Raw genomic sequence first — 27,585 nt, forward strand, 5'->3', positions numbered from 1 at the left:
TTGGTTCCATGTTTGTTTTGTTGGCTGACATGTGACGAGACATGAATTGGTCTGTCTAGGGCATGACCAGACAGGAGTAAATGGTAACTGAAATCTGGACATGTATTTGTGAGGCTCAGCTGCTGTTACAAACAAGGTGAAGAGGATTGCTGTTACCAGATTTGGGGGCAAGAAAATATCTGTCCATATACGGCTGAAAATAGTTAATATTTGGCTACTTTACATGGTACTATAGCCAAAGCATAGAATGATTGGTAACAAGACAAAACGGTGTCTTATCAGAATAATGGAAACTCTTATTAGTGTCATGTTTGGCTTTGTTCTCCCACCCAGGCAGGCTGACTGACCTGTCATGTGAATCAGGCTGGGGTTCAGGTCCAAGGGAAGAGGAAGGCTGCCAAGCCCTGAAACTGGTACAAGGTGGAAATTTGGCTGGAGGGGTAGAGTCTGAGTCACCTGAGAGTTTCTAGCTGAGGCACTTTACACTGGCAGAGCCCGCTTCTCACAAACCAAAAACCAAGGAGTTATGGGGCCTTTGGAAGAAGGCAGTAGAGAAGTGGAAAGTTTTACAGTTAGCCAACCCATTAGAGGAGAAAGTGGAGTGGCTGTTAATGATCCTATTAGGGGGAGTAGAAGCAGAAAGTTTCAGTTTAGAGAGAAAAAACTAGGGGCTGGAGAAATGGTGCAACTGTAAAAGGCACTTGTTTTCAAAACCTGACAGCCTGTGTTTTATTCCCTAGTACCTATGTTTCTTTTTCTTTCAAATAAAAATATTAAAAGAAATAAATCAACAACAACAACAAAAACATCTGCTCTTTTTGTTCTGGGGATTTTCCATTGCAAGATGGAGGCTTTTAGACCTAACATTTCTTGGCCTTGAAAAAATCTTTTCAAAATCCTCTGTGTGTGTTTATGTGCATACAAGTTGGTATACATGTGAGCACACATGGATAAGTGTGGGCATACATGTGGAAGCCAGAGGTTGACACTGAGTGTCCTCCACAGTCACTTTCTACCATATTCTTTTGAGACAGGCTGTTATTGTATCTGAAGCTCACAATTTGGCTAGACTAGTTAGCCAGCAAGCCCAGGAATCATCCTTTCTCTATGCCAGCTTTGGGGTTACAGTCCTGTGCCTGACTTTTCCACGAATACTCATGCCCACTGAACCATCTCCCTACTTCCCTATGGTGATTCTTCTGATGTACTCATATTTAGTGCTTAATTAAAAATGTTTTTCTTGGGCTGGAGAGATGGCTCAGCAGTTAAGATGCTTGCCGGCAATGCCTAATGGCCCATGTTTGATTCCCCAGTATATATCCACATCAAACCAGAGGCATAATGTATCACATGTATCTGGAGTTCTTTGCAGCAGCTAGAGGCCCTGGCATGCCCATTCTCTCTATACTTGCAAATAGATAAATAAATAAGTAAATAAAAATAATTTAAAAAATGGCTTATTATTTGTAATATACATTTAATTTTATTTATTTGACAGAGAGAATGGGTGTGCCAAGGCCTCCAGCTGCTGCAAACAAACTCCAGATGCATATGCCACCTTGTGCATCTGGCTTATGTAGATCCTGGGGAATTGAATTTGGGTCTTTTTGCTTTGCAGGGAAGCACCTTAATCACTAAACCATTCCTCCAGCATGACTTATTGTTTTTAAATATATTTCTACAAGTGGTGTTTGGATCATTTAGCAGGTTGTATCCTCACCTGTCTCCACCTTTGACTCCCTCCCAAAAGTCATCACTTAACTTTTTAAGCCTTTTATTTTGGCATTTACTTCATTTTTTAAAAATGAAAAACATAATGTTACTACTTGATTTTTTTCCATTGTGGAGACTTCCCAGTAGGGGAAATTAGGATTCCTTTTGCATTATATACCTACACTTTCCTTTCCAAATATAAGCCCTAGGGACTCTGTCTTGTAAAGAATCTCCATCTGTTTCTTCCCCACCTAGCAGTAGAAAATGCCCAGAACTGAAATAGGTTGTTTTCCCCTCTCTCAAAACTGAAACTTGGCAGGCACCCAGTAGAGACTGTTTTATGGATGGTGGTAACTAATGGGGAGACCCAAGACTCATGTACATGAAGGTGAAGAGAAGTGGCAGTCATGTGCTCAACAGAGGATGAGACATTTCTATCATACCTACCAGGGCTCAGAGAATATTGCTGATGAGATAGCAACAAAGAATATTAATGCTGCTCTCATTGCTGGCAGAGAAACTCCTCTTTGGATGTGGCTATAGATATTGAGGGAACAAAAAAACAAAACTCATCAAAGTACTGAAAATAAGAGGCTGTTGGGAACTTACTGCCAATGAGATGTATGTATGGTGTCCTCCAAGTCTCAGGGAACATTATAAAAGAGGGTGCGGGGTTGGAGGGAAGCATGTAAGAGCTCCAGAAAGGGGAGGAGTACTTTGGGGCACTGTCTTCTACATATGAACTGACTAGTATCATTACCTCAGTAGATGTCCTTACCTCCACAAGACCTGCACAATATTGAACCCATCAATGTTTTGACAAAATGATGGAAGAGGATAAAAAGAATGAGACATCAAAATAGAAGGGCTATTGGAAAGGGAATGGGGCAGAGTGGAAGAAAGATGGGGAAATGTGGACAAAAGAGAGCAAGGGGAAGGGATTATGATCAAATTATAATATGTTTATGTGTTAAAATTCTCAGTCGGGAGTGGTGCGCACACCTTTAATCCCAGCACTCGGGAGGCAGAGGTAGGAGGATCGCTGTGAGTTCGAGGCCACCTTGAGACTCTTTAGTGAATTCCAGGTCAGTCTGGGCTAGAGTGAGACCCTACCTCAACCCCCCCCACCACCAAAAAAAATTCTCAATAAAAACAAACAAACAAACAGCCCTTAAACCTTCCATTGCCGTTTCCTTTCCTCCTTTTGGGATTAGTTGCCTTCACTTTCTGTACCCACAACCCCATTTCCTTCTATAACTACCCTAGTCTGTAAGATTTCTGGATCCTCTACCAAAGAGCCCCTCCATAGGTGTTTTCTTCAAATAAATCCTGTTCTGTTGTGAAACCACTCTCCAGTAATGTCCTCTCTTTCCTTTCAAAGCAGCCTCAAACCTTACACCAAATAGGCAGGCTTTTAAAACAGTTTGACATTTAGATTGTTAACTATGTAAAGCATTTCCATTTGGCTTTTTTGACTTCATGTACATGATTGTCCTGAAATAGCTTTCTTTCCCCTCTTTTGCTTAGTAGCCCATGCGTTCACTGATAGACTTACAAAACTAATAGCACCATAGGTCTTATCAGCACAGTAATGGAGAGTTCCCTCCTGGAGATACCGTTCCACCTTTGTTTCCGAACCTCACACTGTTGTCTTGAAATTCTTTTAGTCTTCATCCTGTGTAAATTTCCTATTTCATGGATCCTTCTCGTTCCTTTGTTTTGGAGGCATACTTTCTATTCGCTTTCTGAGGGAAGGAATATAATAGGAGTTACAATATTATTTTGACAGCTATATTTACCTGCAAATGATTCTTTTTTGTTTGATTCATAATTGGACATGCATAGAATTCTCAGTTGGACATTGTTTTCTTTCAGAATTGTGAAAGCATGGTTCCATTGTTTCACACATGTCAGTGTTGGCTTCTGAGACTCCTGATGCTGTCCTGATCCCTGCTCTATGTAAATGGCTTTCTTTTCTAGAAACTTTTAGAATATGTTTGGCATTCTGAAATGTTAACGTTAAGTGTTCTGAAGTAGAGAGTTTATTCATTTTCTGGGCATCTAATAGTGTTTTCAACGTGAAACTCATTCCTTCATTTTCATATTCTTTGAAAAAATTTGTTTTGTGCTATCTGCATTCTTTTCTAGAACTCTTTTTTTAAAGATGTTGAAACACTTGCAGTAATCTCTACATGTTTTATTTTCTAGGATATTTCAGTCAAACTCCTAATCCTGAGTGATCGGTTTCTTCAGAGTTTATTTCCTTTTGTGCTGTCTTTTGTCCGATTTAACCTTGTCCAGCTACATAATGGAGTGATATGCTAAAGTGTGAGTAGAGCTGTGGGCTGGTGAGGCTTGTGATAGATAGAGAAGCAAGATGTTTCATTGAGGGACTCACAAGTGTCAGTATCCGTGAGTCTTTTCTTTGGAATAAATTTTTCATTTGTATACATGTACATCCACAGTGAATCGTAATAATTGCACTTGTTTATGAAGTACAGTGATGTTTCAATACATGTATGCAATGTGTAACGATTAGATCAGGGTAATTGGTATGTATTCCTCTTCAGACACTTATTATTTCTTTGTTTTGGAAATGTTAAAATTCCTTTCTGTTAGCTCTTTTGAAAGGTACAACTAATTGTTATCAAATTAACTTCTGTGCTTTGACCCATATACACAAACAAGGAGGGTCCCTGTGGAGGGGGGAGGACAGGGAGGAGGCTAACAATGATATCAACTTGACTATATTCACTAACTACAAAAAAAAAGCCAACAAATTAACTTTTTGTGCTTTAGAACATAATCACTAAGTTATGGAATCAGTCTAGGTGTCTATCCACAGATTAGTGGATAAAGAAAATATGATCTGTATACACACAGTGGAGTTTTATTCAGTCATAAAGAAGAATTAAATTATGTCATGTGTTGGAAATTGAATATAATTGGAGATCATCATAAGTGAAATATGCCAGACTCAGACAGATATTATATGTTCTTGTACTTGTGAATTCTAGACATTTAAAAACATTTTTACTGACAATTTTCATACATGTACATAATGTATTTTGATCATGATCCCCTTCCATTACCTTTTGTTGTCCCCCTTCCTCATCTCCATTCCACTGAATTTTATAGTCTCATGAAATCAGAAAGGAGACTGAGGGGTAGAAACTATCAGGAAAAAAAAAGAGAGGAAAGGAAAGGGAAGAGCATGAGGGGCAAATATGATCAGAATACATTACAAACTTGAAATAAAATGTCTGAAATCTAATGCTATGTATACATACCAACTTAAAAAAAAAGACTCTTGGGGCTGAGACTTATTGGTTAAATATGTTTGCTTACAGAGCCTGATGGCCCAGATTCAATTCCTCAGCACCCATGCAAAGCCAGGTACACAAAGGGAGCATGTGTCTGGAGTTCATCTGCAGTAGCAAGAGGCCTTGGCTTGATTCAACTCATTCTCTTCCAAAAAAGTAAAGAAAGATATAAAAACCCTGTTAAGCCAGGCTTGGTAGTGCACGCCTTTAATCCCAGCACTCAGGAGGCTGAGGTAGGAGGATCACCATGAGTTTGAGGCCACCCTGAGACTACAGAGTGAATTCCAGGTCAGCCTGAGCTAGAGCAAGACCCTAACTCAAAAAACAAAAACCAGACCAAACCAAACCAAAACAGTAAACTGTTAAAACCATACAAGACAAAACAAACAAGCAAACAAAAAAACACAAACATACAAGAAGCTAGGCATGATGGTGCACACCTTTAATCCCAGCACTTGAGAGGCAGAGGCTGGAGGATCACCTTTTGTTTGAGGCCACCCTGAAACTACATAGTGAATTCCAGGTCAGCCTGGGCTAGAGCAAGACCATATCATGAAAAACAAGCAAGCAAACAAACAAACCAAACCAAACCAAAACAAAACAAAAAACAAAAATAAAACCATACAAGAGTGGAGCTCCACTGTGTGTGTGTGTGTGTGTGTGTGTGTTTGTGGGATTCCTGAGATAGGGGCTCTGAATTCACTATAAAGTTAAGTTTGTCCTTGAAGTGATTCTTCCAGGGCTGGTATTACAAATATGTACCACCACACTTGGCTGTGCAGTTTGATTTTGATTAATCTTTTATAAAAGTATTGGCTGTTGGGCTGAACAGATGATTCGGAACTTATGGCACTTGCCTGCAGAATCTAATAACCTGGGTTTGATTCCTCAGATACCTGCATAAAGCCAGAAGCACAAAGTGGTGCATGCATCTGGAGTTTGCAGCAGCTAGAGAGGGGCCTTGGCTGGTGCGTGCTGTCTCTCTTCCCTTGCAAATAAGTAAACAAAAAAGTATTGGTTATTGATAATTTGCTTGACATAGCCAATAGAACTGGTTTAATGTGAAAAATCAGTGTAATAAAATAATGTCAATCACAAAAATAATTGAGACTACAATTATATATTGGTTATAATATAAAATAAAAAATCTTAAGAATGTTGTCCCACTCATATTAGGGGATAAAACTTATTGATTCCATAAGCTTTTGCTGAGGTACAGAGGTGTGTCACTCATATATTTTTAAATATTTTATTTCTCTATCTATTTGAGAGAGGAAGAAGAGACAGACAGGGAATGGGGTGTCAGGGACTCTAGCCACTGCAAACACATGCCAGATGCATGCTCCACCTTGTGTATCTGGCTTACATGGGTACTGGGAAATCAAACTTGGCAGGAAAGCGCCTTGACCACTAGCCATCTCTCCAGCCCTACTCATATTTTAATGCAAACAATAACTTAATAAAAATAAAAACATTTCATAGGGCTGGAGAAATGGCTCTGAGTTAAGTGTGCTTTCTGTGCAAGCATGACAGTCTGAAGGGGCCTTATATAACCTGAGTTCAAATCTCCAGATCCTGTGTAAAACAGCTGACCATAGCCACAAGTGCCTTCAACCCTAGTCCCACAGGAGAGTAGGGACCCAAGAATCATTGGAGTCTGGCAAGCTTTGGAATAAATAAAAGGAAACTCCTGCTCAAAACAGGATTAGGTCAGAGAACAATGTAATGGTTTGCTCTGTGTTTCACACTGACCACAGCAAGTGAGCAACACCCATGCTGCAAGGGTACATATAAGTGCATACTTCACATTACACACATACATGTGCAGATGTGCACACATAAAAATAAATAAAGCCCAAGTAGCTATAGCCACCTGATATTCAATAAAAATGCCAAAAATACTCATTGGAGAAGAGACAGCCTCTTCAGCAAATGGTGTTTTGAAAACTGGATATATATCTGCAGAAGGATGAAAATAGATTCTTTTCTCTCGCCATGCACAAGAATTAAGTCCAAATGGATTAAAGACCGGAAACTCTGAAACTGCTAGAGGAAAAAGTAGGGGAAACCCTTCAACATATTGGTCTTGTCAAAGACTTTCTGAATACAACCCCAATTGCTCAGGCAATAAAACCACAGATTAACCACTGGGACCTAATGAAATTACAAAGATTTTGCACCGCAAAGGACACTGTGAAAAAAGCAAAGAGGCAACCTACAGAATGGGAAAAAATCTTCGCCAGCTATATATCTGATAAAGGATTAATATCTAGGATATACAAAGAACTCAAAAAGTTAAATAATAAGGAATCAAACAAGCCAATCAAAAAATGGGCTATGGAGCTAAATAGAGAGTACTCAAAGGAAGAAATATGAATGGCATATAAGCATCTAAAAAAATGTTCTACGTCACTAGTCATCAGGGAAATGCAGATTAAAACTACATTGAGATTCCATCTCACTCCTGTCAGATTGGCCACCATCATGAAAACAAATGATCATAAATGTTGGCGGGGATGTGGAAAAAAAGGAACCCTTCTGCACTGCTGGTGGGAATGCAATCTGGTCCAATCATTGTGGAAATCAGTGTGGAGGTTCCTAAAGCAGCTAGAGATTGATCTACCATATGACCCAGCTATAGCACTCCTAGGCATATATCCAAAAGACTCATCACATTTCCTTAGAAGTACGTGCTCAACCATGTTTATTGCTGCTCAATTTATAATAGCTGGGAAATGGAACCAGCCTAGATGTCCATCAACAGATGAGTGGATAATGAAGATGTGGCACATTTATACAATGGAGTTCTACTCAGCGGTAAAGAAAAATGAAGTTATGAAATTTGCAGAAAAATGGATGGACCTGGAAAGTATTATACTAAGTAAGGTAACCCAGACCCAGAAAGCCAAGTGCCACATGTTCTCTCTCATATGTGGATCCTAGCTACAGATGATTGGGTTTCTGCGTGAGAATGAAAATACTTAGTAGCAGAGGCCAGTAAGTTAAAAAGGAGACATAAAGGGTAGAGAAAGGAAGAGGGGAGGATACTTAATAGGTTGATATTGTATATATGTAATTACAATGATTGTAATGGGGAGGTAATATGATGGAGAATGGAATTTCAAATGGGAAAGTGTGGGGGTGGGGAGGGAGGGAATTACCATGGGATATATTTTATAATCATGGAAAATGTTAATAAAAATTAAAAAAAAGTAAATAAAATTTTGTAAAGCTAGGAAAGAAAAAGAGTTTTCCTTCAAAACCTGATGAGAATTTCTTTTTCTTTTTTCCTTTTCAACGTAGGGTCTTGCTTTCTGTCCCAGACTAACCTGGAATTCACTGTGTAGTCTCAGGCTGGCCTTGAACTCAACAGTGATCCTCCTACCTCAGCCTCCTGGGATTAAATGCCTGGTAAGAATTTCCTTTCTTTGGCTGATAGCCATTCTAATGGAGCAAGATGATAACTGGTTGTGGGTGTGACTTACATTTTTATCCTGATTAGTGATGCTGAGCTTTGTTTAATGTGATTGTTGAATATTTGTCTTCTTTGGAGAATGTCTATCAGACTACTGTTTTTCAGTTATTTAAAAATATTTTTATTGGGCTGGAGAGATGGCTTAGCGGTTAAGTGCTTGCCTGTGAAGCCCGAGGACCCCGGTTCGAGGCTCGGTTCCCCAGGAACCACATTAGCCAGATGCACAAGGGGGCGCACGCCTCTGGAGTTCCTTTGCAGTGGCTGGAAGCCCTGGCGCGCCTGTTCTCAATCTCTCTCTCTGTCTCTTTCTCTCTCTGTCACTCTCAAATAAATAAAAAATGAACAAAAAATAAAAAATATTTTTATTTATTTATAAGGATGGTGGGGGCAGAGGGAGGAAGAGAGGGATAGGGAGAGAGAGAATTTGTATTGTCACAGTAGGATCTCCTTCCTACAGTCTCCAGATGCATGTACCACTTTGTATATCTGGCTTTGTGTGGGTACTGGGGAATCAAACAGGGCCAATAGATCCTTCAAGCAAGTGTCTTTAACCTGCTGAGCCATCTGCCCAGCCCCATCTGCCAACTTTTTTTTGTTTTGTTTTGTTTTTTTGAAATAGGGTCTCACTCTAGCTCAGGCTGACCTAGAATTCACTCTGTAGTGGTCTCAGAGTGGCCTCAAACTCATGGTGATCCTCCTATCTCAGCCTCCCAAGTGCTGGGATTAAAGGCTTGCACCACCACAACTGGCTCTGCCAACTTTTACTTAATTATTTGTGTGACTTTTTAGTTTCTTATATCATCTAGATATTAATTGCTTTCTGAATGAGTAGTTTACAAATATTTTCTCCTATTCTGTAGATTGACACTTAACTCTGTTAGTTTCTTTTGCTGTACAGAAACTTTAAAATTTGATATTTTATTTGTCAAATTTTGCATTTATCTTTGGGATCATATAAAAAATCTTTGTGCAGACTAGTGTCCTGAAGCATTTGCCCTTCACTTTTAATTTTAGGACTTATATTGTATGTCTTTGATCCATTCTGAGTGGATTGTTGTATATGATGAAAGCTAAGTATCTAGTTTTATTCTCCTGTGTATAGATATTTACTTTTATCAGAACCATTTATTAAAGATACTGTCTTTTATCCAGTGTATATTCTTGGTACCTTAATTGAGAATTAGTTGGGACTTTTGTAGGAGACACTCTCTCTCTCTCTCTGCCCAGAGTGGAACATGGTGTGAACTGCTACATTGCTTTATGACTTAGTCCTGTTTGAACTAGAGTTTTCTTGTACTAATTCCAAGTACAGAATATCACTGCCACTTTGATGGAGATTGGACTAAGCCTGTGGAAGTCATGCTGGATAGAGTTCTTTAGGACTTTGCTCATGCTAGGCAGGTATTCAGTTCTTTAGTTTTTTATTACATACTTTGAAATAGGGTACATTATCCAGGCAGACTTTGAGTTTACTCTGTAGTCCAGAGTGAATCCTCTTATTTTAGCCTCTTAAATAGCTGAGATTACAGGTTTTAGCTACCAGGTCTGACTCCCATTTTCTATTTTTAATGGGTCCTCTTCAATTTCTTCTACTAATGTTTCAAAATTTTTTATTATGCACTTGGCTATATGTTTTCCTAGGCATTTTTATAGCTGTAAATAAGATTGCTTGCTTGATTTCTTTTTATTTAGTTAATTTTTTGAAATTTTTATTGAAAAACTCCATACATTTATTCAATGTACCATGAGTATAATCCCCTCCTACCACCCTGCTTTGTCCCACCTCAAGCATCCACCCTCCAATGCACCCTTTCTTTGATCTATTTTGATGTTATCATTTTTCACCCTCATATTATGCAGGTCTTATGTAGGTAGTGTCAACTACTGTGAGGTCACGAATGCAATGGCCACTTTGTGTCTGGAAGACAGCATTCCAATTCATTTATTAAAATTCATTTATTTCTGCCCTAATATTTATTATTTTGGGATGGGCTTATCCTTGGTATTCTAGTTCCTTGGTTGTATTGTTGAACCTTTTTGAAAATTTTTTAATGTAGGTGCTTATTAGTACAGATTTCTCTGATAATACTTCGGGCAGGGGTGCACTGAGCCAGATGACACTTACAGACTCACATGCAGAGGCCGCAGTGCAGGTGGGGAAGGTGGGTGCCAAACCAGATAACAGGCAGAATGGACAATAATGTTCCTCAATATTTTACAACTTAAAAAGGAATGCTTCCATACTCATTTCATGAAGTATTACTTTGATACCCAAACTGGATAAACTCACAATAACAACAACAAAAAAACCCAAAAGCAAAACCATGACAACCCCCCCAAATACCAGTCTTCCTGATCAACACAAATATAAAAATCCTCAATAAAATAATTGCAAAATGAATTCAGCAGAACAAAAAATCATATATTATGATCAAAGGTGGAGTCATTTCAGGAATGCAAGGATATCTCAACATATCTAAATGAAAAGGTATAATACAATACATAAAATAAATCAAGGACAAAAATCACACAATCATTTCAAAATATACTGCAAAAAACCCTTTGGTAAAATTCAACATCCATTCATAGTACAAGTGCCAAAGAAACCTAGGAATAGAAGGATAATAACTCTGCATAATAAAAATATATACTACAAACCTATGACCTATTTTACACTGAATGGGAAAAAAACAGTAAAATCAGGAATGTGACAAGGGTATCCGTTATTATCATTTATTCTCATTCCTGTTCTATATAGTGCTTAGAATTTCAACCACAGCAATAAGGCAAGAAAAAGAAATAAAGGGAATACAGATAGGAAAAGATGATATCAAATGATATGTATTTGTAGATGATATGATTCTGTACTTAAAAGATCTCAATGACTCCCCCAGATACCTTTAAATCTGATAAATATTTTCTGCAAAGTTGCAGTGTACAAATCAATATAGATAAATAGCTATACTTACTTACCTAGCAGGAACAGTAATCTTTCTCCATTAAAACAACAATTAAATCAAAAAGGAACTAGCAAAACAGTCTCATTCACAATAGTCTCTCCTTTGCATCCCTACGAATAAACCTAACCCAAATGTTAAGATGGTTAATATTGATTGTCCATTTGACAGGATCTATAAGCCCCTATGAGGCAAACCTCTATACATGTCTGGGAGGGAATTTATAGGCTAGGTTAATTGAAGTGGGAAGACTTACACTAAAGGTGGGCAACACTATTTCATGGGCTGGGATCTCAGACTGAGTAAAAAGGAGAGATTGAGCTGGGCACCAGAATTCATTGTTTACTCCTTCCTGACTGTGGGCACAAAGTTCTCTCTTGCTCCTGGTACATGCCTTCTCCACTATGATGTACAGTATCCCTTGGAACTATAAACCATGATAAACCTTTCCTCTTCAAGTTATTTTTGTTAGATATTCTGTCAGGGCAGTGAAAAAATAACTAAGTCAGGTGTGAAAGACCATTATAGTGACAATTATGAAATACTGAAGAAAGAAGTTGAGGAAGATATTAGAAAGTAGAAAATTATCCCATGTTTGTTGATTAGCAGAATAAATGTTATAAAAATGGCCATATTGCCCAAGCTACCTACAGGTATTTACAGTGCATTTCCCATCAATATCCAATTCACAGTCTTGTGGAACTAGAAAAAACAGACCTATGATTCATATGGAAACACCAGACATATCTGAATAGCCATAACAATCTTGAAAAAAAAAGCAGTGCTGGATTATAGCCATAACAATCTTGAAAAAAAAAAAGCAGTGCTGGAGATTTTACAATATTTCATGTCAAGTTGTGTTATTAGAGTGTAATAAGAAAAACTTCCATAGTAGTGGCACAGAAACAGATATGTAGAGTAATGGAATAGAATAGAAGAATCAGAAACAAGTCACATAGCTATATCCATCTGATATTATTAAGGGTACAGAAAACATACACTGGAAAAAAAAGACAACATCTTTAACATCTTTAATAATTGGTTCCTTAGAAAAGTAGATATCAATAAATAGCAATATTGAAATTACAACCCTATCTTCCACCCTTTACAGAAGTTAACTCAGTTTGGGTGTGGTTGCATATGCTTGTAATCCTTGCCCTTGGAAGGTAGAGGCAGGAGGATCAGGACTTCAAGGTCCTTCTCTGCTACATAGCAAGTTTGAGGCTAGCCTAGGCTGCATGAGATTCTGATTCAAAATGAACTAAAAATGGTCAAAGTGTATCAAAGGCCTTACTATATAAGGTCCATATCTTTGCTACTTCTAGAGGAAAACAACATAGGGGAAACACTTTAAGATATAAGCACAGGAAATGATTTCCTAAATGGAACTCCAGTGGTTCAGGAAATAATGAAGCATTAATAAGTGAAATTGTATCTAAATAGAAAACCTTTGTACATCAAAGCAAACAGTTAACAAATATACACCTGACAGAATGGGGAAAACCTTTTCCAGCTGTTCATTTGACCATGAATTAACAGCCATAATACATAAGGATCTCAAAAATATAAATGCCCTAACAACAAATAATAACAACAAATGGACAAATGAGCTTAACAGGAACTTCTCAACAGAAGTAATTCAAGTGGCCAATAAATAAATATAAAGTTTCAACATCTTTAGACATCAGGGAAACGCAATTCAGTTTAACATTGAGACCATCTCACTCTAGTCAAGAATGGCCATCACGAAGAAAAGAAAAAACAAATGTAGTTGAAGATGGACAGGTGCATTTAGATATTGTTGGTAGGAATGTAAATTAGTACAGCTCCTGTGGAGACTCCTTAAAAACTAAAAAATAGATTTTCCATATGATCCATAGGTACCATTATTGGGTGTTATACTACAAGAATAAATGGCAGCATATAATTTCAAAACCTGAATACCTTTAAGTGCAGAAGTATTCTCAATAGCCAAGTCATGAAATCAGCCAAGATACCTACAAGCAGATGAATGGATAATGAAAATGTGGCATGTATACATGATCGAGGGTAGTTTAGCCTTTTAAATGGAATCATGTCATTTGTAAGAATATAGTTAGAAATGGAGATGCTCATGATGACTGAAATAAGCTAGATTCAGAAAGACAAGTAGCTTATGTTTTTTTCTCATGTGGACTCTAATATAAAAAAAAAAAGGGCTGGAGAGATGGCTTAGCGGTTAAGAGCTTGCCTGTGAAGCCTAAGGACCCCGGTTCGAGGCTCGGTTCCTCAGGTCCCACGTTAGCCAGATGCACAAGGGGGTGCACACGTCTGGAGTTTGTTTGCAGAGGCTGGAAGCCCTGGCGTGCCCATTCTCTCTCTCTCTTTCTATCTGTCTTTCTCTCTGTGTCTGTCACTCTCAAATAAATAAATAAAAATAAAAAAAAAACTTAAAAAAAAAACAAACAAGCATGCAAGCAAACTAACAAACTCACAAACCACAAACCACAAACTCCAAGAAAAAAATGACATGAAAATTGAACTAGGCGGGAGGCAGAGGTAGGAGGATCACCGTGAGTTTGAGGCCACCCTGAGACTACATAATGAATTCCAGGTCAGCCTGAGCCAGAGTGAGACCCTACCTCGAAAAACCAAAAAAAAAAAAACAAAAAAAAAACTTCAGGGCATAGTAAGGGGGCCATAAGGAGAGCAGATTAAATATGATCAAAATACCTCATATATTTAGATACCATAGAGACCTATTATTTGTACAATTAATATATAGTAATATAAAATAAATTCCTTAGGTTTACAATCTGTAGAAATATACAAAATTAGTGGTTTGCTTTATAAAATAAAACTGCCTTAGTTAATAATTGTGATGGCTAATCATTATTGTCTATTACCTGGGAGATATTACCTAGAAGACACACCTCTTGCTGTGTCTTGAGGAATTTCCAGAGAGGAAATCTGAGGAGGGATGACCCCACTTTGAATGTGGATGGCATTATACCATAATCTGGGATCCTGGGCTGAATGAAAAAAGAAAGGAAAAACCCAGCTGAGTCCCAGCATTTCCTGATCTCTCCTTCCCAATATGTCACAATGTGAGTAGTTAAAGCTGTATGTGTCCCTGTCACCATGATGAACTGTATCCTCTTACACTACAAGTCAACATAAATCCTTCCCTTATGTTACGTCTCATCTGATATCTGGCCACAACAACAAGAAAGTATATAATATAATTCTGTGCAAGGTTAGCAACATTTTTTTCTGGAGGAGGTACATTTTCTTTCTTTGGTTTCATCTCTTTCAGAACAAATTGGAGCTTTGGCAGATCAGCACATCATTCATGTGGCATGTGGCGAGTCCCACAGTCTGGCTCTTAGTGACCAGGGCCAGCTGTTTTCTTGGGGTGCAGGGAGTGATGGTCAGCTAGGACTCATGACTACTGAGGATTCTGTGGCAGTGCCCAGGTAAGAATCTTGCAAAAAGGAGTCTGGGTCACATGTGCATTGATTCTTGATTTTATTCTATTTATTTTATTGCTATTTCCTTTATAACACTGATAGGCCTTATACCAGTATAGCAGTATAGCACTTGTCACAAATTGTAATTATTTAAAATATGTTTGTCTCAAGTTCAAAAACATGAGTTAGTCAGGAACTATATTTGTTTTCGTAGCCTTGCTACTATCTGAGTTTCTAGCACTTGATACATGTCTGAATAAAATGAGTATTTTTTCACCCTTTACATTTTTTTTTAACCTTCTACTAATGGTCGTAAGTATCAATTATTTTTGAGTATTTAAAAATAGAATTATAGGCTGATTATAATAACATGTTAAATTATATTTAGCATTTCAAATACTCAAAGTTGTAGATTTTTTGGGAGTTGTAGAGTCTCATGTAGTCCATATTGGCCTCTAACTCATTATGTAGCAGAGGCTGGCCTTGAGCCTCTAATCCTCCTCCACCTTCCACCTCCCAAATGCTGAGATTACTGATTTATACCATCATGCCTGGCTGAGATATTCTTTAACACAGAAATATGAGTACAGAGTATTTGAAATTATTGAGTATTTAATTTAAATCTTAAGTGATTTAGCTAAATATTTAATATATGCTCTTTCATTAAGAAAACACCTCAAAATATTTATTTTTATATTTAATTTGATTTTTGGGCAATTTATACATGTATATAATGTCTTTTGATCATGTTCACCTTTGTTACCTCTTCTTGTCCCCTTTCAATACCATTTAGCCCTTACTCCTTTCCAACTAGTATCCCTTCTACTTTAATGTCGAGAGAGTGTGTGTGTGTCCCACTGAGTTTAGTTAGGTTTGCTTACATGAATTTGTGTGAGGAATTATTTACAGGAGCATGAACAACTTTCCAGTGGCTATACCATTGAAGAATATGTGTTCCCCCTTCCTCAGCAACCATATACTACCAATAGCTCCTCAGGGAACAGTGGGGCCTCAAAAGCCCCTTCCCCATTCATGACAGAGTGTTGATAAGCCTAGTGTTATACAGATCTTGTTCAGGTAACCACAGCTTCTGTAAGCTCATGATATGAAAGACAACATTCTACAGCACTCCTTCCCAGTCTCCAACTTTTATATTCTTTCTGTTGTTTATTCTGCAATGCTCCTTCAGTCTTGGAGGGGATGATATAGATATCTCATTTAGGGCTTAGCACTCAACAGTCACTTATTCTCAGCTCTTACAGCTCCTTCAAAAAGAAGATTCTATAACCAAGACTGATAGCATCACTAATCAATGGGCATAAACATCAATGTTTAGAAAGCAGTTTGATGGGCACAATGTATCAAGTTAGCTAAACAACAGTAGTAGCTTCTGCCCAGGACCTATATGATCTCCCTAGTCATAGGCTTTTGGTAAGGTTTACAGTACTAGACATGAATTCCCTCCTACAGAGTAGACTACCAATCAAATTATAAAGTAGTTGGTTACTTCCATAACAGTCACGCCATTATTACACCAATGGACAGTGAGCACATCTTGCCTGGAAAATATCTTAAGTTTTGAAATTTCTGTCAGATGGACTTTTGGGGAGTGGTGTGTTAGTTCAGGATCTTGATGATTAAAGAGGCTATGTTAAAGTCACCTTCTTGTTGCTGGGATAAAGCACTCAACCCAAAGCAGCTGATAGGAGGAAATTTTTTTCTTTTTTTTTACCTTATAGTCTTGAGGGGAAGCTTGTAGGGGAAAGCTGCATGGCATGAGCAATGGCTGGACATCACTTCTGCCACAGCAGGTGGAAAACAGCACCAGAAGAGTGAGCCCAGTTCTGGCAAGGGGAAGCTGACTGTAACACTCCCTACTCAGCCCCAGAAACATACCTCCTCTAGCAAGCCCTACCTCCCAAATTGCTACCAGCTGGGGACTAAGTGTTCAGAACACATGAGTTTATGGGGGCCATCTGATTCAAACCACCACAGGTTGTCATTTTATTTCTTTCATTTAATATTAGTTTTGTTTTGCTCAACAAAAATACCACATATTTCTTATACTAGTTCTTGTCACTTGTCAGTCTTTGTAGTTGTTCTTTAATGTGTGGTTTTAGTTGAAAGCTATGAGTTGTTAATGGCAAGAGAAATGGCTTATCTTAAACTTCAGATTTACCATGAGACCTGGTTCAGTGCAAGTTATTTAATAGGTAGCCTCTTTTCTCTTGCCTATTGTTTTTTTTAATGTGGCATATTTCCTTCTTTTTATTTTTACTGTTAAATTTTTCTTTAGGAGTTTAAGAGTGATTTGCTTCCACTTTCTGATTTTAAACAATGTCTTATACTCATGTCTTTCAAAATTAATTTAACTTGGAAAGGGAGAATGATAGTAAAAAAGAGGGTTATATTAGTTACAGTGTATGTAATACTACAGTTTAGTTACATTGTGTATGATACTAGAACAATGTCCATAATATTAATAACAAAAGTATTTAATTTGTTGATGTCTAGTAGCTCAAGGTTTTCAATGAAAAATCATTTTTAAAGATGAACTGATATATCCTTTAGTTTTCATTAGTTACCTCTAAAGTATGAATGACCTCTGAGGCTTTGATTTTTATATAGTTTTATGTTATAACTTAAATAAATTCACTACTACCTTAGGATGTGTAAAGTCATAGCTTTGAAATCAAACAAATCAAAATTCTATGCTAATGCCAATCTTCTTATTTATAAGTTAAATGACACGGGGCAAATTGTTTAACTTTTAAAAGCATGACTTTTCTAACATAAACATGGGATTATATACTGGGCATATATGGAGTTGTTTAAAAGATAGAATGAGATAAAAAGACAAAACAGTACATATTTGTGTATTTTTAGTGGGAATAGTCCCTCCTCTCCATGACATCAGTGCAATTGATGTTGATCCATTGTGGGAGTACTATGAGGAATTTGAGTGGAAGCTAAACAGAAAAAGAGCCACTGTTGCATAGTAGCTTCTGAAACATTTGGTCCCCTTGGTAGTAATGTATTTTCCAATGTGTAAAAATAGTGAAGTTTTATAAATCATGTGATACACATAGCAACTTGAGTGAATATCTAGTGAATTATTCTGAGAAAGAAAAGCATATCACGAAAGGTTATGTACAGTGTGGTTCCATTTTTGTAACACTATGAAAGCAAAGCTTGAGGACTGGAGAATAGATGAGTGGTTGCTGTAGGCTAGAGATGAGCTATGATGGAATGGAGGGGTGATTATCAAACTGTAACATGAAGAACACTTGATTATGGTGGTTATGGTAACCAACACTGATAATGAAATAAATACATGGATGGTGGTACTGAGAAATTCTTTACCAGCATGCATGGGGTTCTGGTTTCCTTCCACATGGTCACAGATGCAACAAAAAAACTGTCATCGCCAGCAAAACCAACTAACCAACAGACCACCTACCCTTTAGTTTTAATCTTTTTTTTTTTTTTTTTTTTTTAGGTTAGCTTGACAGACTGGTCTTTATGCGCACGTGCGAGAGAGAGAGAGAGAGAGAGAGAAAGAGAGAGAGAGGGAAAGAAAGAGAGAGTGAGAGGGAGAGAGAAAGAGAAAGAATTGGTATGCCAGGGCCTCCAGCCATTGTAATCAAACTCCAGACTTGTGTACCTCCTTGTGTGCATGTTGCAGTCCGGTTCGCATTGCTGAGTAGCTTCTGGGAAAAAGAGGTTTATTTTGGCTCACAGGCTTGAGGGGAAGCTTCACGATGGCAGGGGAAAACGATGGCATGAGCAGAGGGTGGACATCACCCCCTGGCCAACATAAGATGGAACACAGCAACAGGAGGGTGTGCCAAACACTGGCATGGGGAAACTGGCTATAAAGCCCATAAGCCCGCCCCCAACAATACACTCCCTCCAGGAGGCATTAATTCCCAAATCTCCATCAGCTGGGAACCTAGCATTCAGAACACCTAAGTTTATGGGGGACACCTGAATCAAACCACCACATTCCGCCCCTGGCCTCCATAAACTGATATCCATACATGATGTAAAATAGAATGCTTTCAGTCTGACTTTAAAAATCCCCATAGTTTTTATCAATTCCAATGATGTTCATACATCCCCATAGTTCAAGATCTTTTAACTGAGCCGTAATACCAAAAAATAACCTCAAAAAACCCAAAATGGCACAGAATAAATATTCACACTGCAAAAGATGACATTGGGCATAGCGAAGAAACATTCAGCCAATACAAGATTTAAAACAACCAGGACAAACATCAAACTCTGTAGCTTCAAGTCCAGCAACTCTAGCCAGTGACAAATCTTCAAGTCCGATAATTCTAACCAGCAACAAGTCTCTGGCATTCCAATTCCGCCCCTCCAGCTAGGCTACTCACAGTCCTGGAAAACTTCATCGGGGCCGGCAGCTCCTCAGCAGCCATCTCATGGTCCCGGCATCTCCACTGGGTCTCCATTGCAGCCCACGGTTCATCCTCATGGCCCCATGGGGTCTCTATGCAGGCAACCAGCAAACCCACTTCACACTGCCCATGGCCATTTCCAAAACACAAGACCGTGTTGCAAATTCAATGACCCTCTTTCCAGCATTTCTTATACTCCACAATACCAGGTAGGGTGCCAATTTGTTAATCCAGAGGGGAATAAAGCAGACTTTGAAGAACAGGACTCCTTGAGCACTCAGGCCCCTTCAAAAGAGTCTACATTCTTCTTGTTGCCCCAGCGCAGGTCAGCTAGCCCAGTCTCAAAGGTTGTAATCTCTCAGTTGCAGCTGAACGGGCAACAGTTCACCCAAAGATTTTTCTTTCTGTGCCATATCCCTCTGCACACACCAGTTCATTTCTACGCAAAGCAACCCTGCACAACTTCTCAGGACATGGGCACAAAAGCAAGCTTCTCACACAAACTGCTAGCCCAGTCCAGGCAAAGCTTTTTCTCACCCTCATAAGCCAAACCTCACAGTCCATAGTTCTTACTGCCTTCAGGTCTTTCAGCTCTGACCAGATTAGTCCATCAGGCTGTACTTACAGTACTGCAAGGCATCTCTTAGGCCAAGATTTCAACTCCTTCCACATTCCTCTTGAAAATCAGCTACAAAAGGCTGAAGCCACATAGTCAGGTGTCCAGCAGCAATCCCACTCCTCGGTACCACTTTACTGTTGCAGTCCGGTTCGCATTGCTGGTAGAAATCACCCAACCAAGAGTAGCTTCTGGGAAAAAGAGGTTTATTTTGGCTCACAGGCTTGAGGGGAAGCTTCACGATGGCAGGGGAAAACGATGGCATGAGCAGAGGGTGGACATCACCCCCTGGCCAACATAAGATGGAACACAGCAACAGGAGGGTGTGCCAAACACTGGCATGGGGAAACTGGCTATAAAGCCCATAAGCCCGCCCCCAACAATACACTCCCTCCAGGAGGCATTAATTCCCAAATCTCCATCAGCTGGGAACCTAGCATTCAGAACACCTAAGTTTATGGGGGACACCTGAATCAAACCACCACAGTGCATGTGCGACCTTGCATGCTTGTGTATCCTTGTGCATCTAGAGAGTTGAACATGAGTCTTTAGGCTTTGCAGGCAAGTGCCTTAACCACTATACCATCTCTCCATCCCCCCACTTTAGTTTAAAGAAGTAACTTTGTTGGGCAATGAAATAAAATGGATGTCCATGTATCACGTGTTGGGTAGCCATTCACCCATCATAGTCACCTTGGATTGCTTCTATCTGTTGGTTCTTGAGAGTAATGCTGTTATTAATATGAGTATAAAGTTATCTCTTGCAATAGCACTGTTAGTCCATGTGGATGTATACCAAGAAGTAAAATTCCTGGATGATGCCTGTATTATGAAAGCCATTTAGACAGCCATGTTTGTAGGGATCTGTCTTCAGTAGCTTATTCTATTGGTCTGTATGTGGCTAGGAAAACAGAATGTCTCTTCCTTCTCTGTTCTCACACTGCACTTAACACAGAAGCCTTCTGCAAGCATCAGTGGCCCACCAGCCATTGTCCTCTAAGACAATTCAGGTTGTGAGGTCAGTCACTAGGGCTGTTACCCTGCTTAGATGCCAGCCATAAGCTCCAGCTGGCTATAGTTTTGACTGACCAGCCATGAATTGATACTCCTATAATCCCCTTCTTCCTTCAGTCAATATATTTGAGTTGCTTACAGAGATCAGGGAACACTTTGGCTTACCAGTTTATTGTAAAGGATAGAGCTGGAGAGGGGCAGAGGGCAATGTGAAGAAGAATGAGGCTCTATGGGAACTTCAAGTATTCAGCCAGCAGGAAGCTCCTTGACTCCTGTCTTCTTGGTATTTTATGATTACATCAATCCATATATATGATTAATTGTATCCTTGGCCATAGATGATCTAAGAACTTAGCCTTCAGGCTCCTTTGCCCTCCCCAGTGGTTGGGTGTGAACATTCCAGCCCTTTAAATCACAACTTCATAAACAGAGGGTCACAACCCCAAATGGGTGCTGCATAACTGAATGTAGGGAGTGGATCACAACAAATTTGGCAACAGCAAAATGTTTCTGGATGTGTAAAACAAAAAGATAATTCAAAATCAAATATGATGATTTCTGGCAGTGTTTCTGGGGATCTGGGGTTCCCTTTTGTGAGTTCTTAGTCTTGTTAATGAAACAATTTAAAGACTTAATTCAGAAAGTTCAAGGACAATTTTATCAGCATTTAAGAAAAAAAAAAAAACAACACAAGGAAGGGAAGCTATAAATCTTGGAAGCTGCGTGGAGGAGAGTGATGGCTAATAGGAAGAGAGAAAGTCATGCCTTTAGAGTTAGGGTCCAGAACCCAGTAAATTCTGCAGTGGAGAGTGGCACATAGTTGCATTGCAGTGGGGAGTCTTGAGAAAAATAGTAAGAAAACACCGGGCAAGTACCCTAAGGATTTTGTCCAGGATTTAAAACAGAGACAGGGAGAAAAGGGAAACCTGTAGGCAGGGTCAGCAGTGAGGATCTGAGAGCATTTGCATGGAGAAAAGGGTTGGGTCACTATCTCAGTAACAGGATAAATATGCTTCCCACCTCTTAATCAGGTTAGTAGTGGTCTTAATCAGGTTAGTAGTGGTTTTAATCAGGTTAGTGGTGGTCTGTCTTTTAGCTGGGTCATCAACAGGCTTAGTTGGATTAACTGTTAAGGGAAGGGACAATATTTTTTACAGATGTTTTATTTAACTGAGACTATGTATACTAACTGAGCTTCTGTGTGAATCTCCATTTTAAGAAATCCTTTCCTGTTTCAGGTTAATACAAAAGCTGAACCAGCAGACCATATTACAAGTTTCCTGTGGCAACTGGCATTGTTTGGCTCTTGCAGCTGGTAATGTGACCTTAGATATATGCTAATGCTATGTTAATTTTAAAAGCATTTCACTTTTGCAGTGCTATGTCATCTGACTTGAAAGCTTTAACTGCTTACCGTCTGTATGTTGTTGCAAAGTGACAGGGTGGCTTGTCCTTTCTTCCAGACAGGGATGATGAAGGATGCAGACAGTATGGTTGCTCGAGCTCTCACAGGGGAAGATGAATAAGAGGAAGGGCAGTACCCAAGTATTTATAAGAATATAGAGGGGTTTAGTTTGTTTGTTATGAAACAAGAGAAAGCAGCTACCTTTTGGGAGGTGGGGAGCAGCTGTCTTGGTGAGCTCTGCTTGAATGGGTTCTTAACAAAGGAGGTGCAAAGAATTGTCACTCCCTGGGCTATGAGACAATCCACAAAGTTGGTAGAGCAATGTAAGTAATATGCTTTATTAAATGGTATTCAGAAATACAGTAAAGACAGAAACAGTAGACTCTAGGCAGAATAGCACCTGTTAACATGGTTGGGAGCCCCAGGACATAGAAAACTCAATTGAGGGCTGAGTTCAGGCTGTTAAAGTATGTTTGTGCTCTGTGTATCCATAACTGAAAGTGTCCTAGACTGATTGATTGTCTATTGAAAGTTTCTCAGCAATAACCAACCAAACAAACAAAAAACCAAAAAACAAAAAACAAAACACTACTTTTGTATTGAAAGTATGGGGCAGGCCAGTCAGAGAAGCAGTCATTCCTAGCTGCCTCTAACTGCAGCTTTTCTGGCTGAATTCCCAGAGCCTCTGCTGTCCTCTGTCAACTATAAGCTAACTACATAATTCCCAGAAGTGGGGATTTTTTTCCCTGTTTTTTTTTTTTTCCAAGGTAGGGTCTTACCATAACCCAAGCACACCTAGAATTCCTTATGTAATCTCAGGCTGCCCTTGAATTCACAGTGGTCCTCCTATCTTGGCTTCCTGAGTGCTGTAATTAAAGGTATGTATCACTACACCCTCCCTCAGGTTTTTAAAGCTACAGCCTATTCTCAAGCCTCAATTCACCATCAAGCCTCCAGATATATGTAAGGGCAGGATGCAGAGAGTATAAACCAGTGAATCACTACCCTGCTAGAATGGATCTGCATTACATGACGTGCAGATGTTCAGAATAGTCTCGGTTGTTACCATTGCACTGCCTGAAGTTCTGAGCTTCCAAATCCAAGTGTGCTCAGAACCAAGCTGAGCTTGCTTAGAAGGTATAATTAGCCTGTGTAAAACTGAATTTATTTAAACATTGAATAGTTTATATAATTGCTAATAGTTCTTGATGGGCAGTAATATTCAGTTTTTCTCTTTGTGTCATGTCAAGTCATAATTTTTGTTTCCACAGTCTTTCAGTATGAAGTATCTGGTCCCCTTGCTATGGATAGATTTGGTGTCTATGGGACAAGTAACACATTTTCATAATAAGTAGATTGTTTTGTGTATGAAATGTGTATCATTTTTATAATACCAATTGTCTTATAATTTCAGATGGCCAATTCTTCACATGGGGAAAGAACAGCCATGGGCAGTTGGGCCTGGGGATGGAGTTCCCCTCCCAAGCTAGTCCACAGAGGGTACGGTCTCTGGAGGGGATCCCACTGGCACAGGTGGCTGCAGGAGGGGCTCACAGCTTTGCCCTCTCTCTCTCAGGAGCTGTGTTTGGCTGGGGGATGAACAGTGCAGGGCAGCTGGGGCTCAGCGATGAGAAAGGTAGGTAAACTCTTTATGCAGTCTTCAGCTCCAATTCACACTCTGCTTTAACAAGTGTTTATTGTGGATCTACTATGTGCTGACCCTGTACTCGGTACTGAGGGAGAAGTACTGAATGTGACAGGATACCTGGGGCTTAATAGAGACTGTTTTCTAGTAGATGGGTGCAAACAACAAGCCAGTAAATATATAAATTACAGTGTGGCATAGGGCTTGACAGTAAGGTTCCTGTGTACTCAAGGTGAGTAGCAAGGGCTTCTGGAATAACAGTATGTTTGGGGTCAGGTAGGAAGTGAGAAATGTTGATAGATACCTGGGTTAAGAATGAGAAGTGGTAGGAAGGGAACATGAAGAGGAACAGAGATGGAAGTAGCGAGATAGTAAAGGTCCCACTATCAGTGACTCTGTAGGGCAGAGCAAAGACTTGGCCTTCTTTCTCAAGGAGAAGAGAAGACCCTGCCTGAGGGTTTTGAGGTGAAGAGTGTCTAGTTGAATATCTGTGGTTGGGTAAAGGGAAGAAAAGTTTGGAGGTAGTGGCAGTATTTGGGTTTTGGTAGTATTTGAAGATGAGGACACTTAGTTCTTCTGTTCTTAGTGGATGTGTACTTGGAAACATGGGGAAGCTAGGTGCATACAGTTATATGTGTGGGATAGGGGATGGTGAAGAGTTGGGGAGGGGGAAAGCTGTGAGTTAGGATTCAAATATATTGAAACTGAGATCTGTTGGATTTCCAAGTAGAGGTGCAGGCAGGAAGCTGAATATATGAATCAGGAAACCAGTAAGACCTGAAGTTTATGCTATTTGTATGTATTTCATGTCAAAGGCCAATGATAGTGATATCTTTATACTAATTTATTATAGATCGAGAGTCTCCTTGTCATGTGAAGCTCTTAAGGACACAAAAAGTCGTCTATATTAGTTGTGGAGAGGAACACACAGCAGTCCTCACAAAGGTAAGGGGCGTGGAGGATGCTGAAGATGGAGGGCTACAGCAATGATGGTGTTTTGATTATTGCACCTTTATCATCAATATTCTTTTGAACTTTGCTTTCCACAGGAATAGGCTGTTTTGTTGATATGCCTGTGTTTTCCTCTTTGATAATAATTCAGATTCTCTTAGTAGCATTTCAAGATCATTCAATATAAATAACTTAAAAATAGAGGAGATCTGGGCATGATGGCACATGCCTTTAATCTCAGCACTTGGAAGGCTGAGGTAGGAGGATCACTATGAGTTCAAGGTCAGCCTGAGCTGCAGAGTGAGTTCCAGATCAGCATGGCCTAGAGTGAGACCATGATTTAGAAAAAACTCCCCTAAGACAAAAAATACAGAACATTAAAAATAGAGCATAAAGGGGCTGAAGTGATGGCTTAGTAGTTAGTATGACTTAGTAGTATGCCTTCAAAGCATAACAACTCGGGTTTGATTCCCCAGTACTCATATAAAGCCAGATGCACAAAGTGGTGCATGAGTCTGGAATTTGTTTACAGTGATTAGAGGCCCTAGTATACCCATTCTCTGTCTCTCTCTGCTTGCAACTATATAAATAAAATATTAATAAAATAAAAAAGTATATATATATATATATGTATATAGCATACATATATAATAGCATACATCTTTTGTTCTTACAATTCATTGGAATACATAAACAAATAGCAAATTGATGTTTTGAAATTATCAGCCTGTTTCTTTTGCTTCTTAACATTTTAACATGCTAGAAAGAATGAAAATGTATTTCTTTTTTGTGTCATTGTTTTGTGAGATAGGATTTCATATAGCTCAGGCTGGCCTTTTTTACCATGTATCTGATGTTGATCTTAAACTTAAAATAATTTTTACAATTTATAGATGGCATGCATTCTCATTAGCAGTGTTTGTCTATAAAGATGTAATCTTAAGTTCTTTATCCTTTTTTTAACTTAACGATTGTTCTCAAGAAGTGATTTGGGCCTGGTATCAGGTGAGTATAGTCCTGTGTACGGTGATGGGCACTGAGTACGTCAGTTTTAGAAGTGTGTCCTCACATTCAGATAAAGCAGTCACTCTGTATTTGTTCTTTGTCAGAGCGGAGGTGTGTTTACCTTTGGTGCTGGTTCCTGTGGGCAACTTGGACATGACTCCATAAATGATGAGGTTAATCCAAGAAGAGTTCTAGAGCTGATGGGCAGTGAAGTAACTCAGATTGCTTGTGGCAGGTGAGTGCTCCTTAGATCTTCCAACGATGTTCCACTTCATCTCTCTTCTGCCCATTCTTATTTGAGTCAGGGTTTCTTACAGATTTGGGAGATAAGGTTTTTTGTTTTTTTTAACTGAGAACTCCAGTAATTCTCAGATCTCTGTTCCTCTACAGAACTGTAGTTATAGACTTGTGTGGCCACATCCAGTTGGAGATCTTGGGGCACTTGGAATAGTCTTCCAGTCCTCTTTAGGCCCTCATGCTAGCACAGGAAGTGCTTTCTGTGCTGAGCCAATTCCTAAGTCCATTTTAAGAAGTCTTAAGTGCATGACCACCCATGGTGAAATTTAGAGGAAGTCAGGTTGTTGTAGGGTATGTTAAAGAAGAGTTTTAGATAAGTAGAACCAAGGGTACAGTAAGCCTCTTGTAGAGAGTAGGTAGCATAATACAGGGGAGAAGTGAAGAAAGGAATGGGATTGAGTCCTGTGGAACCTCTTGGAAATTGTGTTGCTACTTTTTTTGTATCTCAGAGGCATAACACAGTAGTTCACTTAACTTTCCACAAGTCACGAATTGTGCCCTCCCCATGATCTAGAGTATCAGAGAGAGTTAATGAGGAGAGCCTGCTACCACATAGAGATGGGAACATGGGGAAGCTCTGAAGGGTGCCTCTAGTAATCTTTGTGTTGTACAGAAGTTAAAAGTCAGGGCCTGAGTGTACATCCCTACCAATAGGAATGATGACGATGAGATCATTCTTTTTCCACAGACAACACACTCTAGCCTTTGTGCCTTCTTCTGGACTCATATATGCATTTGGTTGTGGAGCTAGAGGTCAACTAGGAACTGGACACACTTGTAATATTAAGTGTCCATCTCCTGTAAAGGGTTACTGGGCTGCCCATAGTGGCCAGCTTTCAGCTCGAGCAGGTAAGAATGATTTTTAATAGACATAATTATGTTTTAAATCACAAAAATAATTAATATGTATGTGTTAACTTCAAAACTTTTAGATGGAATGAATATGAACAATTTTTGTCTTTCTTAACACACACACACACAAACACAAATCAGAAAATTATTTGAGCACTTAACTTTGTGAAGTTCCATGATTGAATGCCTAGAGAAAAACGAATCATAAAAAGTTAGCTTCAAGGACCTTTTTGGTGGTATGTAAATCTCATCATTACTGGAAACAGTGACATTTAGTGACTGTTTAACAAAATTCAATGCTATGCTTAGCACTCAATAAGCAAACAAGTTACTATGGTTGTCACCTTCTTGTTAGAGGTGCAGGAACTTGAGAGTTAAGTAACTTGCACAAGATCTGTCTTGTTCAAAAGCTTGCACCTTATTACCTCTACTACTCATGTGTTTGGTCATAATATGATGAGA

The 27,585-nt window shown here is 39.1% G+C and overlaps 1 protein-coding gene across 3 annotated transcripts in view; it reads left to right on the top strand.

Annotated features, from left to right (window-relative positions):
- The window catches only part of Herc3 (HECT and RLD domain containing E3 ubiquitin protein ligase 3), a 161,431-nt gene that overhangs the window by 35,856 nt on the left and 97,990 nt on the right, over positions 1-27,585 (top strand). For all 3 annotated transcript variants that reach the window (XM_004665418.2, XM_045143073.1, XM_045143074.1), the window contains 6 exons: positions 14,764-14,923; positions 22,207-22,283; positions 23,788-24,009; positions 24,872-24,963; positions 26,079-26,209; positions 26,960-27,120. In XM_004665418.2, the coding sequence (XP_004665475.1) occupies positions 14,764-14,923; positions 22,207-22,283; positions 23,788-24,009; positions 24,872-24,963; positions 26,079-26,209; positions 26,960-27,120 (843 nt within the window). The remainder of the gene's footprint in view (positions 1-14,763; positions 14,924-22,206; positions 22,284-23,787; positions 24,010-24,871; positions 24,964-26,078; positions 26,210-26,959; positions 27,121-27,585) is intronic.

This window comes from Jaculus jaculus, chromosome 2, assembly GCF_020740685.1.
Source record: "Jaculus jaculus isolate mJacJac1 chromosome 2, mJacJac1.mat.Y.cur, whole genome shotgun sequence".
NCBI classification, from domain to species: Eukaryota; Metazoa; Chordata; class Mammalia; order Rodentia; family Dipodidae; genus Jaculus; species Jaculus jaculus.